This window comes from Eleutherodactylus coqui, chromosome 1 (genome assembly GCF_035609145.1).
Source record: "Eleutherodactylus coqui strain aEleCoq1 chromosome 1, aEleCoq1.hap1, whole genome shotgun sequence".
Lineage (NCBI taxonomy): Eukaryota > Metazoa > Chordata > Amphibia > Anura > Eleutherodactylidae > Eleutherodactylus > Eleutherodactylus coqui.
This window is the reverse complement of record NC_089837.1, coordinates 279,618,399-279,636,770: the sequence shown is the minus strand read 5'-3', so window position 1 is coordinate 279,636,770 and position 18,372 is coordinate 279,618,399. Positions and strand designations below refer to the sequence as shown.

Sequence of the window (18,372 nt, the reverse complement as noted above, 5' to 3'; positions counted from 1 at the left end):
TCTCAAAAGAATATATTGAGTTTTGACGAGAGATATTTCTGTTTTGACTAATAAATTCAGAGCATAAAACAGGATGATGAATGGAGCGTCTAGGTAAGGAGGAGGGTGGAATTTTACCCTTTGATACAGGTTCTAGTAGAATCCCACATAAGCCTCTTTTAGATACTTTCTTTGCATAAACATGCCTCACATTTGATTGTTCGATCCAGGGATTTGTAATATTGCAGGCTGAGAAATATAGTAGGAGGGAACACATTGCTGGAGCTAAAGATTGTGCCAAGTTTTGTGCTGTGATACATATCAAGTTATTACAGTTTTAATTTTCTTTGTATGCTCCAGTTTTGCCTAGTATGCTGGATGCAATTAAGTATTTCTGAGCTCTTTCACACATCGAAGTATTTGAAGTGCAGATAATACTGGTTCAGAGCGCCATATGACTGGATGCGTCTATAGATGGCATACACATATTACACGCAGCCTGTTCCAGACGTGTGGTGTGTTTGGGGCCTGGGACACTGCTAGCCAATAAATAGAATCTGTCACTAGATGCAGCTCTTGAAATTGGGATGTGTACTACATGTCCCAATAACAGTAAATTAGGGATGCTATAAAAACTACTGAAGGTTCACGTGACCACTGTCATATTGGAGCCGGAAAAAAGTTCGAATTTGCTGTTTACGTCACATTTACAGAAATGCTACACAAGTAGCTGTAAATTTGGTGCAAAACTATACATTTGTATACCACTTTCAACAATAAGGCATAAGACAGTTCTTAGATAAGCACTCCAGTGGGTGTTTGATGTATCTGAGCATTTTGTTGACACATGGCTGTCCAAACAAAATAAACAAGCATAATATAGTAAATTGTTTGGTGTTAAAGGGGCACTACCTCTTCAGACAACTTCTGCTCATCTACTTGCTTGTGTTAAGCCCCTTTTACACACCACAATTGCCGTTCAAATTGCTCGTTAAATCAAGTAGTTTGCGCGATAATTGTGCAGTGGGAAGGCATGATAAATCGCTGATCAGATCTCTTATGCAGATATAAAAATCATTCCTGGTCTGCCGCTGCATCGTTTCGTGTAAACAGGCTGTCCATCTATGAATGACTGTCTGTTTACTGTGACTGGAGGAAAGCAGGCTGGTATGATTCCTGGCCAGCTTTGTCTCTTTTCAGTGTATTTCTACATAGGACCGTTCATCAAGCTGTCATCTGGGACAGCTTTCTCATAATTTCTGTAATATACTTGCATTAAACATGCTGCTGTTTTACCACTGCAAATCACATTTGAAGTAGGTACCACTAGAGGTCTCCCTTCCAGCTTCTCTGCAATCCACTAACTGTCCTTGGGTACAGAGCTTCCTTACTAAGAGGGATGTTACCATAGCAAAGGGGAGGGACGGTCTTCACAGGAGGCTTCCCTGCACTTAACCCCTTAGGGCTCCTACCCACCTTCGTTTTTTTTTTAACGCTGCGTTTTTTCAAACGCAAACTTCAATGGGACTTCTGTTAAAACCGCATCGCACAAAAATCACAAAGCACAAACTTGTGATGCATTTTTAACATTAAAAAGTCCCGTTGACATTCGCGTAAAAAGAACACGCAAGTGGGTAGGAGCTCTTAGTGACAGCCCTATAGCGTTTTTACATCCTGCAGATGCAGGGCATGTATGAAGGGCGATCGCGGGGGATGACCTCACCTCATACATCCCGGGTGTCTGCGGTTTCTTACAGCCAACACCTGGCGGCATACAAATCCCCCGAATGATGTTCAGGGGTCTCGTACAGCCACACACAATGAGATCGCAGAGAGCTGTGCAAGTGCCATGGCAGCCGGGGCCTTCTGAAAGGCCCCAGTGCTGTCAAGGCAGAATGCCTAACAAGCTGTCCCTGTGGCGTGGCTTGATTGCCTGTCAGATCGCAATATGATGTAATGCTACGGCATTACATGATACTGCAGAAGCGATTAATGCATCACTAGTTGTGGTTCTCTTGGGGGACTGAAAAAAAAGTGAAAACAAGATAAAGTTTTTTACTAATTGCAACAAAAAAAAGTAATGTCGCCCCTCTTCTGCCAAATTTATAATAAAAGATTCAAAATCAGAAAACAAAAATACATATTTGGTATCACTGCGTCCGTAAAAGTCAGATTTATCAAAGTAATGCATTATTTACCTTGCACCATGAACGTCAGAAAATAATAAAGAACGCCAGAAATGCACTCCTTTGGTAACCCTGTCTCCAAGACAAAATGTAATAAAAAGCAATCAAAATGTCGTATGTATTCCAAAATGGAACCAACGGAAACTACAGAACGTCCTGCAAAAAATGAGCATTTGCACAACTATATCAATGGAAAAATAAAAAGCTATCGCGCACAGAAGATGGCGGCAGAACATAATTTTAAAAAAAATGAAATATCTTTAAAAAAAACAAAACAAAAGCATAAGTTTGGTATCATACTGACTTATAGAACAAAGTTATGTCATTTTTGTTGCAGTTTGTGCGCCGTAGAAACAAAACGCACCGAAAGATGGCGCAATTTCATTTTTTCTTACCATTTTTCTCTACTTTGATTTTTTTTTTTAAGTTTTTCAGTACATTATATAGTACATTAAATAAGTATAATTGAAAAATGTAACTTGTCCTGCAAAAAAGAAGCCCTCATACAGCCGATGGATAAATGAGTTATGATTTTTTAAAAGGGGGGGAGGAAAAACAAAAATGGAAATAAACAAGAGCTCCATCACTAAGACACTGTGATAGCAAACTCCACAGTTTTGGCCTCTCCTGCTGTGTGTGCGCGCACATTATAGTGACCAGAATGTCTATAAATGCCTACTCTTGTGAAAGCGGAGTGGCAGGCCTTCAGATACTGCCTCCCTGCTGATTGGACCAGATGCAATGCAGCACGGGACGTAAGGGCAGGGAAGTCCAGCACGGTGAACTACTTGCAGAAAACTAGGTTTCCTTCAATCCCCCTGCCTGAAAGTGGATTGCAAATAGTCAATGGAAGCCGTCCAACCTGCGGTCCTTTGCCATTCCAGAAAGGTTGTGGATTCCGTGGCCTCACCTAGCGACGATGCCGGAAAATAACATTTTGAAAAGCAATCTGTACTGCGCATTTTCAACGGCGAGCCCTCCGAATCATCCACATACAGATTAATACTGGTACACGCGGATGCTGGCCCGGAGCAGGGTCTGATTCCACTGCAGGCTCGCGCATACAGAATCTAGACCGTTTGTCTGAAACCGCCCTAAGGTGTATTTTAGAAAACTTGTTGAAAACTCAGGTACGCATTAAATTTCATAAAATAGACATTTTAACCCCTTATAGATATGGCTTATTTTGTCCTTCAGGACACAACTTAATTTTTTTAAATGTGACGTGTCCGTTTATGTATCAATAGCTTTTTTGCAATGTAAGTGATTTATGAGATTTTTTTGAAAAAATTTTTTCATGACACATTAATAGTAAATTTACGGAGATATTTGGATAAATTAGCAATTTTCAAATTTTGAATTTTTTTTGCTTGTAGGATTGCTGTTCATACCCTACAGAATAGTTAATTATTAACCAATTTCCCAATCCCAGAGAATCCTTTTATGAACAGCAATTTTTCACATGTTCTGAAAAAGTTCAGAACCAGTTCTGAAGTGGCTTTGCGGGGCTTATACATTAGAAACCCTCATAAATGTATCCTGTTTTAAAAACTACACCCCTCAAAGTATTCCAAAGGCTGTTATAAAGCTGGTTAGTCCTTTATATGTCTAACAGGAATTTATGCAAAAGGGGTGTAATTTAATTTAAATTTTTTTTTTTTTTTACAGATCTTCTTAAATAATTTTTTTTTCTTTTTTAACCACTCAGGAATCAGAGAAACAATACTATATTGCCCTGATTCTGCTGTTTTAGAAATTTTACCACATGTGGCCATATTATGTAAGGAGAACCTTGTGGATTTTAGGGCCTCTGTTTTTATTGGGGTTTTCCCAGACACCATTTCAGGTTTCCAGAGGCCGTGAAGTGCCAAAAAGACACCCCCACTTTCCACTGACCTCCAAAAGCCCAATTTTTGAAACTACAACACTCCAAAGAATTCATCTCCGGATGTTATGACTGTGGATCTCATAGGTGTTTCATGGTGTTTAACATTTAACCGTACGAGTGAAAATTTTGTTTTTCCAATGATACGTTTAGCACCAAATGTTTCATTTCACCATGGGTAATAGGATAAAAGGCACGTCACAATTTGTTACCCAATTTCTCCTGAGTGCGGAAATACTCCATATGAAAATAGAAGTGATATTTGGCTTTTGAAACACACATTTTGTTGGAATAATTTTCAGATGCTAGGGTGCATTGGCAGAGCTCATGTCCAGTTGAAACAGCAAAGACCCCCATTTTGGAAACTACACCCCTCAAGCTATTCATCTAAGCATGCAGTCACTATTTGGACCTCACAGTTATTGTCCTAAAGTTCTGCGCAGCAGATGGTGCAGTGTGAAAACTGCAAATTTTCAACAGCTTTCCTATTTCGGTGCCTAGTATTTTGTCCCCGGCTTGTGTCACCGGAGGCATACACTCCATAAATTATGTGGGGACTCTCTCTCGTATACAATACTCCAAATGTGACTTATCTGCTGCCTGAGCTCACGGCATGGCTCAGAAGGAGAGGACCATTTAGAGCCTCTCCTTCTGGTTTTTGTAGAACCCCTGGTTCCAGTAGAGAGTGGAAAGCCTCGGAAATTGACCACATTATGGAGATTTGTCCCCTCAAGGAATCCTTCTAATTACAGACATGAACATTAGTTAACCCCTTAGTGACCACCCTATAGTAGTGTTATTCCCTGCTGCTGCAGGACATGTATGAAGGGAGTTCGCGTGGCTGTCTCCCTCCATACACTGCGGGCGCCAGCTGTTTATTACCCCCGCGGGCAGTGTGCTGCTTTGCTCAGGTGTTGCACATTTATGGTCCTCCTTTTTTCCAAGAAACTGGCTTCCAAGAAAATTCTAACTATGGCTATAACGAAGAGCCTCTGATCCAGGTGCCGACATCGGTTCAGATCCTGATATAGGTACATGGGTCAGAATCTTTTAGTTTAACCCATCCAATGCTGCAGGAATATCGCGATCATTGGCGGCTCCCTGCAGTACAGAAGCGATCAGCTGTCCTAATAAGGCTGCCTGTCCACGGGCGATGATCTGCTGGTGATAAATCACCCACAGATCACGCTCTGTGAAGCTTTCCATATAGTTGCTATGGAAAGCACAGTGCAGGCGTCCACGAGCGGAGAATCATAGCGATTCTCCGCTCGCGAGATTTAAATCACGGCATGCTGCAATTGCCGCAATTCTCCGTGGTGAGCCTATCTATCAGATAGGCTCACCTCGAAGACCTGTCAGCGCTCCCCCCTCCTCCCCCGCAGCAGAATATTGCTAGTGATATGCCGCCTCAACCATGGACAGGGGGCCTAAGTAAACTCAAAACCTGTTTACAAAGTTTAAATTTTACTCTGGACACGAACCCCAAAACATTTCTGGTCCTGCCAGGTTGAAGAAGTTCTATACTTTATAGAAATGTAGCTGCTTGGTAATGAAACAAAGAAGCAACTTTTCAATCTGAAACTTATTTCTTCCCAGTTCTGTGAATGTAGTGGGCAATAAAAAAATGCTTCATTCTGGTCGCCTTGGCTACATTCAGGAACACGTGTATATATCTGTGCATGTTAAGTGGCACTGAAAATGCTAATATCGCAAAATTTACTAGCCTATATAAACACAGACTTGCACGCATTTTCTGGTACATACTGAAAACATCCATTGCATTCAGAAACGTTAATTAAATATAGAATAGAAATATTTGGGTTCTTTAATGCCAGAAAAGCTTGCTTTATCAAGGATTTAGAGCTCCTTTAACAGTAAATTTCATCTTGTGCCCGATTTACTAAAATGTAGAGAAAAATATTTGTATTGTATAAAGAAATGTGAAGAATAAAGTTAATATAAATATGCTAATATAAAAAATGGCTGTGGTGTTATAGGTGGGGCGTCATTTGGTTTTACTGAACTTTTAGATGTAATTAGTAAAGTGTTTATTTTTTTTTAGTGATAATTCATGATTGTATTTCAATCCTTTCAGTTACTGCGGGAATTGATAGAGCGTAAGACAACCTCCTTAGATCCCAATGACCAAGTGGCCATGGGCAGGTAAGTGTAAGAAATTAACAGTCTGTTAAATGTTACCATCATTGCTGTCTGTTCAACAGAAAAAAGTAGGAAAGATCAGAGGTGAAGTACAATTATACGAGCCATACAGACTGGTAAAGCCATTCTTCCAGACATCAATCATGGCCAATAAAATTTTCCGATGATATCACAGCCATTATTTTTCTGGAGAAATTTCATTCAGCCCCATGTTTCAATTATGCAATAACTGCATTGTCCCTTTTCCCACCAAGCTGCTGTTTAGAGCTGATATATGAAGGCAGTGTGTCCTCATAGATGGTGTAGGATGAATATGTTCCATACCTTCCTAAAATTATACGACTGGTAGAAAATGTTAATGACCAGGCTGTATTGGTTGTGTATTAATGTCTTATTGTGCATTAAACATTTTGTGATAGATGTAGATGAAGGCAAATACAAAGTTGTTGACCTAAACCCTTACACTATGTAAGTCTCTATTTAATGTAGCATTTTAAAAGATGTGATTATCTTTAGTATAGCTGTTGTGCTCTTCAGGTTATCTTTTATTAGTGTCTTCCTTTGAGCATCTTTATCAAGGTGGTATTTAGAAACCTGACATCTTGCATATACTGGGGCCACTTTATAAGAAGCCAACAATAACTATTAACCCCTTAGTGACAGCCCTGGAGGTTTTTTTACGTCCTGCAGATGCAGGACATGTATGAAGAGAGAGCGCGCGGCAAAGAATGAGCCCTTGTACAACTATGTCGATGGTAAAATAAAAAAGCAGTTTGATGACAGAAGATGCAGCAGAAAATAATTTTAAAAAATTTTATATCTTTGAAAAAAAATACAAGTACTACAACAAAATAAAAAGATACAAGTTTGGTATCGTAGTAATCATTCTGACCCATAGAATAAAGTTATCAGGTCATTTTTGTTGCAGTTTGTGCGCCATAGAAACAAAACGCACCGAAAGATGGTGGCATTTCATATTTTTTGCATTTCTCTCCGCGTAGAATTTTTAAAGTTTTTCAATACATTATATGGTGCGTTAAATAATACCATTGAAAAATACAAAAACAAGCACTCATACAGCTACGTCGATGGATAAATAAAGGAGTTAGGATTTTTTTAAAAGGGGGAGGAAAAAACGAAAATAGAAATAAACAGAAAAGCTCCGTCACTAAGGGGTTAACCAAGTTTTTGGCGTGTGTATTTGCATTTGAATATTGCACAAGTTTGCTGCCAAATCATGGCAGATTTTGCCCTTGGTTGTAGTCATATACAAGGGCCTTGTTTATACAAGCAGTATTCTGTGGTGGCCTCTCTAAAAGCTCTATTTTGGGTGGTTCTAGGGTGTAATGTGAATTAAACCTCCACAGATTTGACCTACATAAAGGCACAATTTAAATACTCTCTCAATCATTCCTTTTGCGTATATGTATTTTTTCCTGAACTAAGAATTTATTTTACCCAGTTATTTTTTCCTTACAGTCATGTCCTAGATATGAGGACATTTTGAAAGGGTACTTCAGTTAAAGATTTTGGGTGGGCTTTATTTAAAGAGGTCACTCCACTAAAGAAAGTGATGGCATATCATTAGCATAAGACAACATTTGCTAATTGCGGGGACATACACTGATCTTTAGATACACTTGACTGATTTTTGTTCTGCTGCACATCTTTTCTCTCACCCTGAAGGTAGTTGCAATACAGCCCCATTTACCTAAATGTATCTGTGTCTTAGCACACTGAGAAATACTGTACATATTGAACATCCATAAATATTATTCCGAGATACAGGATTTCCAGTACCAGTAAACGTGCTTCTATTGCCTAAACCGAATGTAGAATATTGCAGTATTTATTACTTACACCTGACTCTTAGGCTGGCTCCACATGACCAGATTCCCATTGCGGAATTTGCGATCAGCTTCCACACTGAAGGCCCGCAGCAAATCACATGGATTGAAAGGTATATACTGTCGCATTTTACTTCACACTTGCGAATATGAATTGCGTATTCTGGAAGTGGAGGAAAAATCGCGAAATGCTTTATTTTGCTGCGGACTCCATGTGGACAGCCTCCATTGAAGTCTTTTGCAGATGGGCCACGGATACCCGTGTCATCGCTTAGTGATGGCACATGAAATACAAATATTCAAAGGGGAAAAAAATATCTATACTGCCTATGACCGCCTGCAAGCCTCCGTGGTTATCTGCCTTTCAGATTATTCAGGTACGCGAGGTCGCCAGCCGGGGTCACAGACTGATTCCGCTGTGGGATCCTGCATGCGAAATCCAACCCAGTCGTCTGCAGCCGGCCTTAGTACGACACTTGTTTAAAAAAACAAAAGAAAATGCAGTGGATATTTTCAATGAACAATATTTTTTTCTTATAGCTTTTAGCATGGAAACTATTACTGAAAATGCAGGAATTGAACAGTTTGGATGTAAATAGATTATCCTGCAGGATTATACTAGAATGCCTTGCCTTTTGATGCAATTCAGGAATCTTACTACTGGACTAAAGCTTTCTTGAGTTATGCTGAGCTCACGCATCTTTTTTTGGTTTTCTAGGCAGTGGCTTGCCATTCAGAAGTTGAGGAGCAAGATCAAAAAGAAAGTAGACACCAAAGCAAGCAAAGGAAGAAAAGTGAGGTAGGCATGACCTGACAGGTCTGGGAAGGGATGTAAAAATCGTAGGCGCATACAGAAAATAACTACAATAATTTGAAATGTGCATCGTTTCTAGGTGTATTCAAATATAGCTTCTGTAAAATCCAAAGCCTAGTAGGTAGATGGGCTGCAGAGATAGATGCACCTAAAAGGAACATGCAGCAGCCTGCAGAGTTTCTATCTACCAGGCCACATGATTTGAAAGCAGTGGGATTGAGGGAACTGAGATTTAACCATTGTCTGGGCAGCCCAGGTATCTAAAATTTATACATGGTTTTGAAGGTGAACATTTGTGTGATTTGTGATGTTGATATAAGTAAATGATTACAATATTAAAGGTAAAGGCTAATTCATTGCAGAAAACTGAACACTTGAAGGGAGGCTCTAGTACCCTGTTGTACCTCTAGCTTGGATGCAAGCTGTGATACGGGTGGGCATAGAGACATAAAGGTTCCATATGGTATCCTGCAGCATATCAGTCCACATTTGATGTAACTGAGCCTCTAGATCATGCAAACTCACAGGCTTTCGAAGTTGGCATTCCAGATGGCCCCATGCATGTTATATTGGCAATAAATCTGGTGACCAGGCAGACCATGGAAAGCTGGCAATGTTGTGGAGACATTCCTGTGACACCTTTGTGAGTGCAGCAAAGCATTATCCTACTGGAAAATGCCTCTTGGAAGCCTCGCCATTAGAGGCAACACATGAGGCTGCTGGATGTCCTGAACATATTGCTGAACTGTCCCTGTCCCTCGTATAGTGATAGGGGTGACTGACAGTAGTGGTGGCAGCAAAGGCAGGATTGAGACGCTGACCTCTAGGTCTGCAGACATGAACACAAAACTACTGCAAAAGGAGCCATCAGTTGCTAAGTATCAAAGGCAATACACGTAATAGACACTGTGAGAACAAATCTCCATCAGCCAAGCACCTGGAAATGATTCCAACAAATACATGTGCCTATAACAATGGTAACATCTGTGTCTGGGTGGCAAATAACAAAACTGTTGGAGTTGCTTGTGCTTGGTTGATGATCCTCTCTACTTGGGGTCTGTCAAGGGAGTCCTGAGCCCGGTCATCTTGTGTGCCCTCAAACATCCACTGGTCTCAACACCTATTAACAGTGTGTTCAGAATGACAAGGGTGGTGAGCAGTACAGTAATATGACTATTCAGCTTCTTGCGTTCCAATAATATGCAACTGGAAAAAGAGGTCAACTACACACAAGTGGTCTCTAAGAGCCTTTTTAAGGGCCAAGGGTAGAACCACTTTTATGACCCTTGGTGGCATGACCATTCACCTAATCATGCCACAACTTTTTAATTGCTTGCATATCTGCCTGAGATGTACAGGGAGTGGACATAAAAATGGAAACCCCATACAAAATGCATGGGATTTTTGTCATCAGCAGTGAGCTGGCATTTTGACCCCTGCCTCACTGAGAGCTTTACCTTTAAATTTGTGTCTGCTTCACCCCTTGCCCTGCTCTGTGTGGTTTTGGGAGCCACCTGGTAACAGCAGCTCAGTGGCTCAAACCTCTGACCATTGGAGCTTTGTTGCCCCGGGCAGATGTTCACTTCAGCCCTACAGCATCTGTGTCTTTTTACCTCCACTGAAAATTGGTCTCTGTCTTATTGAAATATGATTTATTATCCCTTGTAATTTAAGACATGCATTTCATATGGTGTTTCCATATTTTTGTGCACCCCCTGTAACGACACGTCAAATGACAACTCCATCTAGGGGCTTGATCTTATGTGACAAAGTCTGTGTGTCTGTATTTGTCTGTGTGTGTCTGTATTTGTCTGTGTGTGTCTGTATTTGTCTGTGTGTGTCTGTATTTGTCTGTGTGTGTCTGTATTTGTCTGTGTGTGTCTGTATTTGTCTGTGTGTGTCTGTATTGGTCTGTGTGTGTCTGTGTGTGTCTGTATTGGTCTGTGTGTGTCTGTATTGGTCTGTGTGTGTCTGTATTGGTCTGTGTGTGTCTGTATTGGTCTGTGTGTGTCTGTATTGGTCTGTGTGTGTGTCTGTATTGGTCTGTGTGTGTGTCTGTATTGGTCTGTGTGTGTGTCTGTATTGGTCTGTGTGTGTGTCTGTATTGGTCTGTGTGTGTGTCTGTATTGGTCTGTGTGTGTGTCTGTATTGGTCTGTGTGTGTCTGTATTGGTCTGTGTGTGTCTGTATTGGTCTGTGTGTGTGTCTGTATTGGTCTGTGTGTGTGTCTGTATTGGTCTGTGTGTGTGTCTGTATTGGTCTGTGTGTGTGTGTCTGTATTGGTCTGTGTGTGTGTGTCTGTATTGGTCTGTGTGTGTGTGTCTGTATTGGTCTGTGTGTGTGTGTCTGTATTGGTCTGTGTGTGTGTGTCTGTATTGGTCTGTGTGTGTGTGTCTGTATTGGTCTGTGTGTGTGTGTCTGTATTGGTCTGTGTGTGTGTGTCTGTATTGGTCTGTGTGTGTGTGTCTGTATTGGTCTGTGTGTGTGTGTCTGTATTGGTCTGTGTGTGTGTGTCTGTATTGGTCTGTGTGTGTGTGTCTGTATTGGTCTGTGTGTGTGTGTCTGTATTGGTCTGTGTGTGTGTGTCTGTATTGGTCTGTGTGTGTGTGTCTGTATTGGTCTGTGTGTGTGTGTCTGTATTGGTCTGTGTGTGTGTGTCTGTATTGGTCTGTGTGTGTGTGTCTGTATTGGTCTGTGTGTGTGTGTCTGTATTGGTCTGTGTGTGTGTGTCTGTATTGGTCTGTGTGTGTGTGTCTGTATTGGTCTGTGTGCGTGTGTGTGTGTCTGTATTGGTCTGTGTGTGTGTGTGTGTGTCTGTATTGGTCTGTGTGTGTGTGTGTGTGTCTGTATTGGTCTGTGTGTGTGTGTGTGTGTGTGTATTGGTCTGTGTGTGTGTGTGTGTATTGGTCTGTGTGTGTCTGTATTGGTCTGTGTGTGTGTGTGTGTGTATTGGTCTGTGTGTGTGTGTGTGTATTGGTCTGTGTGTGTGTCTGTATTGGTCTGTGTGTGTGTGTCTGTATTGGTCTGTGTGTGTGTGTCTGTATTGGTCTGTGTGTGTGTGTCTGTATTGGTCTGTGTGTGTGTGTCTGTATTGGTCTGTGTGTGTGTGTGTGTGTGTGTCTGTATTGGTCTGTGTGTGTGTGTGTGTGTCTGTATTGGTCTGTGTGTGTGTATGTGTATTTGTGTGTGTGTGTATTTGTGTGTGTGTGTGTGTGTCTGTATTGGTGTGTGTGTGTCTGTATTGGTGTGTGTGTGTCTGTATTGATGTGTGTGTGTCTGTATTGATGTGTGTGTGTCTGTATTGATGTGTGTGTGTCTGTATTGGTGTGTGTGTGTCTGTATTGGTGTGTGTGTGTCTGTATTGGTGTGTGTCTGTATTGGTGTGTGTGTGTGTGTGTGTCTGTATTGGTGTGTGTGTGTGTGTCTGTATTGGTGTGTGTGTCTGTATTGGTGTGTGTGTCTGTATTGGTGTGTGTGTCTGTATTGGTGTGTGTGTCTGTATTGGTGTGTGTGTGTGTCTGTATTGGTGTGTGTGTGTGTCTGTATTGGTGTGTGTGTGTGTGTCTGTATTGGTGTGTGTGTGTGTGTCTGTATTGGTGTGTGTGTGTGTGTCTGTATTGGTGTGTGTGTGTGTCTGTATTGGTGTGTGTGTGTGTCTGTATTGGTGTGTGTGTGTGTCTGTATTGGTGTGTGTGTGTGTCTGTATTGGTGTGTGTGTGTGTGTCTGTATTGGTCTGTGTGTGTGTGTCTGTATTGGTCTGTGTGTGTGTGTGTGTGTCTGTATTGGTCTGTGTGTGTGTGTCTGTATTGGTCTGTGTGTGTGTCTGTGTGTGTGTGTCTGTATTGGTCTGTGTGTGTGTGTGTGTCTGTATTGGTCTGTGTGTGTGTGTGTGTGTCTGTATTGGTCTGTGTGTGTGTGTGTGTGTGTCTGTATTGGTCTGTGTGTGTGTGTGTGTGTGTGTGTGTGTCTGTATTGGTGTGTGTGTGTGTGTCTGTATTGGTCTGTGTGTGTGTGTGTCTGTATTGGTCTGTGTGTGTGTGTGTGTGTGTGTGTGTGTGTGTCTGTATTGGTGTGTGTGTGTGTGTCTGTATTGGTCTGTGTGTGTGTGTGTGTCTGTATTGGTGTGTGTGTGTGTGTGTGTGTGTCTGTATTGGTCTGTGTGTGTGTCTGTATTGGTCTGTGTGTGTGTGTGTGTCTGTATTGGTCTGTGTGTGTGTGTGTGTGTCTGTATTGGTCTGTGTGTGTGTGTGTGTGTCTGTATTGGTCTGTGTGTGTGTGTGTGTGTCTGTATTGGTCTGTGTGTGTGTGTGTGTGTCTGTATTGGTCTGTGTGTGTGTGTGTGTCTGTATTGGTCTGTGTGTGTGTGTGTGTGTGTCTGTATTGGTCTGTGTGTGTGTGTGTGTCTGTATTGGTCTGTGTGTGTGTGTGTGTCTGTATTGGTCGGTGTGTGTGTGTCTGTATTGGTCTGTGTGTGTGTGTCTGTATTGGTCTGTGTGTGTGTGTGTGTATTGGTCTGTGTGTGTGTGTGTGTATTGGTCTGTGTGTGTGTGTCTGTATTGGTCTGTGTGTGTGTGTGTGTGTCTGTATTGGTCTGTGTGTGTGTGTGTGTGTCTGTATTGGTCTGTGTGTGTGTGTGTGTGTGTCTGTATTGGTCTGTGTGTGTGTGTGTGTCTGTATTGGTCTGTGTGTGTGTATGTGTATTTGTGTGTGTGTGTATTTGTGTGTGTGTGTGTGTGTCTGTATTGGTGTGTGTGTGTCTGTATTGATGTGTGTGTGTCTGTATTGGTGTGTGTGTGTCTGTATTGGTGTGTGTGTGTCTGTATTGGTGTGTGTGTGTCTGTATTGGTGTGTGTGTGTCTGTATTGGTGTGTGTGTGTGTGTGTGTGTCTGTATTGGTGTGTGTGTGTGTGTCTGTATTGGTGTGTGTGTCTGTATTGGTGTGTGTGTCTGTATTGGTGTGTGTGTGTGTCTGTATTGGTGTGTGTGTGTGTCTGTATTGGTGTGTGTGTGTGTCTGTATTGGTGTGTGTGTGTGTCTGTATTGGTGTGTGTGTGTGTCTGTATTGGTGTGTGTGTGTGTCTGTATTGGTGTGTGTGTCTGTATTGGTGTGTGTGTGTGTCTGTATTGGTGTGTGTGTGTGTCTGTATTGGTGTGTGTGTGTGTCTGTATTGGTGTGTGTGTGTGTCTGTATTGGTGTGTGTGTGTGTCTGTATTGGTGTGTGTGTCTGTATTGGTGTGTGTGTCTGTATTGGTGTGTGTGTGTGTCTGTATTGGTGTGTGTGTGTGTCTGTATTGGTGTGTGTGTGTGTGTGTCTGTATTGGTGTGTGTGTGTGTCTGTATTGGTGTGTGTGTGTGTGTGTCTGTATTGGTGTGTGTGTGTGTGTGTCTGTATTGGTGTGTGTGTGTGTGTCTGTATTGGTCTGTGTGTGTGTGTCTGTATTGGTCTGTGTGTGTGTCTGTGTGTGTGTGTCTGTATTGGTCTGTGTGTGTGTGTGTGTGTCTGTATTGGTCTGTGTGTGTGTGTCTGTATTGGTCTGTGTGTGTGTGTCTGTGTGTGTGTGTCTGTATTGGTCTGTGTGTGTGTGTCTGTGTGTGTGTGTCTGTATTGGTCTGTGTGTGTGTGTGTGTGTCTGTATTGGTCTGTGTGTGTGTGTGTGTCTGTATTGGTCTGTGTGTGTGTCTGTATTGGTCTGTGTGTGTGTGTGTGTGTCTGTATTGGTCTGTGTGTGTGTGTGTGTCTGTATTGGTCTGTGTGTGTGTCTGTATTGGTCTGTGTGTGTGTCTGTATTGGTCTGTGTGTGTGTGTGTGTGTGTCTGTATTGGTCTGTGTGTGTGTGTGTGTCTGTATTGGTCTGTGTGTGTGTGTGTGTCTGTATTGGTCTGTGTGTGTGTGTGTGTCTGTATTGGTCTGTGTGTGTGTGTGTGTGTGTGTCTGTATTGGTCTGTGTGTGTGTGTCTGTATTGGTCTGTGTGTGTGTGTGTGTGTGTCTGTATTGGTCTGTGTGTGTGTGTGTGTGTCTGTATTGGTCTGTGTGTGTGTGTGTGTGTCTGTATTGGTCTGTGTGTGTGTGTGTGTGTGTCTGTATTGGTCTGTGTGTGTGTGTGTCTGTATTGGTCTGTGTGTGTGTGTGTGTGTGTGTCTGTATTGGTCTGTGTGTGTGTGTGTGTCTGTATTGGTCTGTGTGTGTGTGTGTGTCTGTATTGGTCTGTGTGTGTGTGTGTGTCTGTATTGGTCTGTGTGTGTGTGTGTGTCTGTATTGGTCTGTGTGTGTGTGTGTGTCTGTATTGGTCTGTGTGTGTGTGTGTGTGTCTGTATTGGTCTGTGTGTGTGTGTGTGTGTCTGTATTGGTCTGTGTGTGTGTGTGTGTGTGTCTGTATTGGTCTGTGTGTGTGTGTGTGTGTGTGTGTCTGTATTGGTGTGTGTGTGTGTGTGTCTGTATTGGTGTGTGTGTGTGTGTGTCTGTATTGGTCTGTGTGTGTGTGTGTCTGTATTGGTCTGTGTGTGTGTGTGTCTGTATTGGTCTGTGTGTGTGTGTGTCTGTATTGGTCTGTGTGTGTGTGTGTGTGTCTGTATTGGTCTGTGTGTGTGTCTGTATTGGTCTGTGTGTGTGTGTGTGTCTGTATTGGTCTGTGTGTGTGTGTGTGTGTCTGTATTGGTCTGTGTGTGTGTGTGTGTGTGTGTGTCTGTATTGGTCTGTGTGTGTGTCTGTATTGGTGTGTGTGTGTCTGTATTGGTCTGTGTGTGTGTCTGTATTGGTCTGTGTGTGTGTCTGTATTGGTCTGTGTGTGTGTCTGTATTGGTCTGTGTGTGTGTGTGTCTGTATTGGTCTGTGTGTGTGTGTGTCTGTATTGGTCTGTGTGTGTGTGTGTCTGTATTGGTCTGTGTGTGTGTGTGTGTCTGTATTGGTCTGTGTGTGTGTGTGTGTCTGTATTGGTCTGTGTGTGTGTGTGTGTCTGTATTGGTCTGTGTGTGTGTGTGTGTCTGTATTGGTCTGTGTGTGTGTGTGTGTCTGTATTGGTCTGTGTGTGTGTGTGTGTGTGTCTGTATTGGTCTGTGTGTGTGTGTGTGTGTCTGTATTGGTCTGTGTGTGTGTGTGTGTGTCTGTATTGGTCTGTGTGTGTGTGTGTGTGTCTGTATTGGTCTGTGTGTGTGTGTGTGTGTCTGTATTGGTCTGTGTGTGTGTGTGTGTGTCTGTATTGGTCTGTGTGTGTGTGTGTGTGTCTGTATTGGTCTGTGTGTGTGTGTGTGTGTCTGTATTGGTCTGTGTGTGTGTGTGTCTGTATTGGTCTGTGTGTGTGTGTGTGTGTCTGTATTGGTCTGTGTGTGTGTGTCTGTATTGGTCTGTGTGTGTGTGTCTGTATTGGTCTGTGTGTGTGTGTCTGTATTGGTCTGTGTGTGTGTGTCTGTATTGGTCTGTGTGTGTGTGTGTGTGTCTGTATTGGTCTGTGTGTGTGTGTGTGTCTGTATTGGTCTGTGTGTGTGTGTGTGTGTGTGTGTGTCTGTATTGGTCTGTGTGTGTGTGTGTGTGTGTCTGTGTGTGTGTGTGTGTGTGTCTGTATTGGTCTGTGTGTGTGTGTGTGTGTCTGTATTGGTCTGTGTGTGTGTGTGTGTGTGTCTGTATTGGTGTGTGTGTGTGTGTGTCTGTATTGGTGTGTGTGTGTGTGTGTGTGTGTGTCTGTATTGGTCGGTGTGTGTGTGTGTGTGTGTGTCTCTGTATTGGTCTGTGTGTGTGTGTGTCTCTGTATTGGTCTGTGTTTGTGTCTGTTTGTGTGTGTGTGTTTGTGTGTGTGTGTGTTTGTGTGTGTGTGTCTGTATTGGTCTGTGTGTGTCTGTATTGGTCTGTGTGTGTCTGTATTGGTCTGTGTGTGTCTGTATTGGTCTGTGTGTGTCTGTATTGGTCTGTGTGTGTCTGTATTGGTCTGTGTGTGTCTGTATTGGTCTGTGTGTGTCTGTATTGGTCTGTGTGTGTCTGTATTGGTCTGTGTGTGTGTGTGTCTGTCTGTCTGTATTGGTCTGTGTGTGTGTCTGTATTGGTGTGTGTGTGTGTGTGTGTCTGTATTGGTGTGTGTGTGTGTGTGTCTGTATTGGTGTGTGTGTGTGTGTGTGTGTGTCTGTATTGGTGTGTGTGTGTGTCTGTATTGGTGTGTGTGTGTGTCTGTATTGGTGTGTGTGTGTGTGTGTCTGTATTGGTGTGTGTGTGTGTGTGTCTGTATTGGTGTGTGTGTGTGTGTGTGTCTGTATTGGTCTGTGTTTGTGTCTGTTTGTGTGTGTGTGTTTGTGTGTGTGTGTGTTTGTGTGTGTGTGTCTGTATTGGTCTGTGTGTGTCTGTATTGGTCTGTGTGTGTCTGTATTGGTCTGTGTGTGTCTGTATTGGTCTGTGTGTGTCTGTATTGGTCTGTGTGTGTCTGTATTGGTCTGTGTGTGTCTGTATTGGTCTGTGTGTGTCTGTATTGGTCTGTGTGTGTCTGTATTGGTCTGTGTGTGTCTGTATTGGTCTGTGTGTGTCTGTATTGGTCTGTGTGTGTGTGTGTCTGTCTGTCTGTATTGGTCTGTGTGTGTGTCTGTATTGGTGTGTGTGTGTGTGTGTGTCTGTATTGGTGTGTGTGTGTGTGTGTGTGTGTGTGTCTGTATTGGTGTGTGTGTGTGTGTGTGTGTCTGTATTGGTGTGTGTGTGTGTCTGTATTGGTGTGTGTGTGTGTGTGTCTGTATTGGTGTGTGTGTGTGTGTGTCTGTATTGGTGTGTGTGTGTGTGTCTGTATTGGTCTGTGTGTGTGTGTCTGTATTGGTCTGTGTGTGTGTCTGTGTGTGTGTGTCTGTATTGGTCTGTGTGTGTCTGTGTGTGTGTGTCTGTATTGGTCTGTGTGTGTGTGTGTGTGTCTGTATTGGTCTGTGTGTGTGTGTGTGTGTCTGTATTGGTCTGTGTGTGTGTGTCTGTATTGGTCTGTGTGTGTGTCTGTGTGTGTGTGTCTGTATTGGTCTGTGTGTGTGTGTGTGTGTGTCTGTATTGGTCTGTGTGTGTGTGTGTGTCTGTATTGGTCTGTGTGTGTGTCTGTATTGGTCTGTGTGTGTGTCTGTATTGGTCTGTGTGTGTGTGTGTGTGTGTCTGTATTGGTCTGTGTGTGTGTGTGTGTCTGTATTGGTCTGTGTGTGTGTGTGTGTCTGTATTGGTCTGTGTGTGTGTGTGTGTCTGTATTGGTCTGTGTGTGTGTGTGTGTGTGTGTGTGTCTGTATTGGTCTGTGTGTGTGTGTCTGTATTGGTCTGTGTGTGTGTGTCTGTATTGGTCTGTGTGTGTGTGTCTGTATTGGTCTGTGTGTGTGTGTGTGTCTGTATTGGTCTGTGTGTGTGTGTGTGTGTCTGTATTGGTCTGTGTGTGTGTGTGTGTGTCTGTATTGGTCTGTGTGTGTGTGTGTCTGTATTGGTCTGTGTGTGTGTGTGTCTGTATTGGTCTGTGTGTGTGTGTGTCTGTATTGGTCTGTGTGTGTGTGTGTGTCTGTATTG

At 42.7% G+C, this 18,372-nt stretch overlaps 1 protein-coding gene across 1 annotated transcript in view; it reads left to right on the top strand.

Moving 5' to 3' along the window:
• The window catches only part of AATF (apoptosis antagonizing transcription factor), a 177,226-nt gene that overhangs the window by 106,956 nt on the left and 51,898 nt on the right, over nucleotides 1-18,372 (top strand). Inside the window, exons 9-10 of the mRNA XM_066609243.1 lie at nucleotides 6,146-6,213; nucleotides 8,776-8,856. Of these exons, the coding sequence (XP_066465340.1) occupies nucleotides 6,146-6,213; nucleotides 8,776-8,856 (149 nt within the window). The remainder of the gene's footprint in view (nucleotides 1-6,145; nucleotides 6,214-8,775; nucleotides 8,857-18,372) is intronic.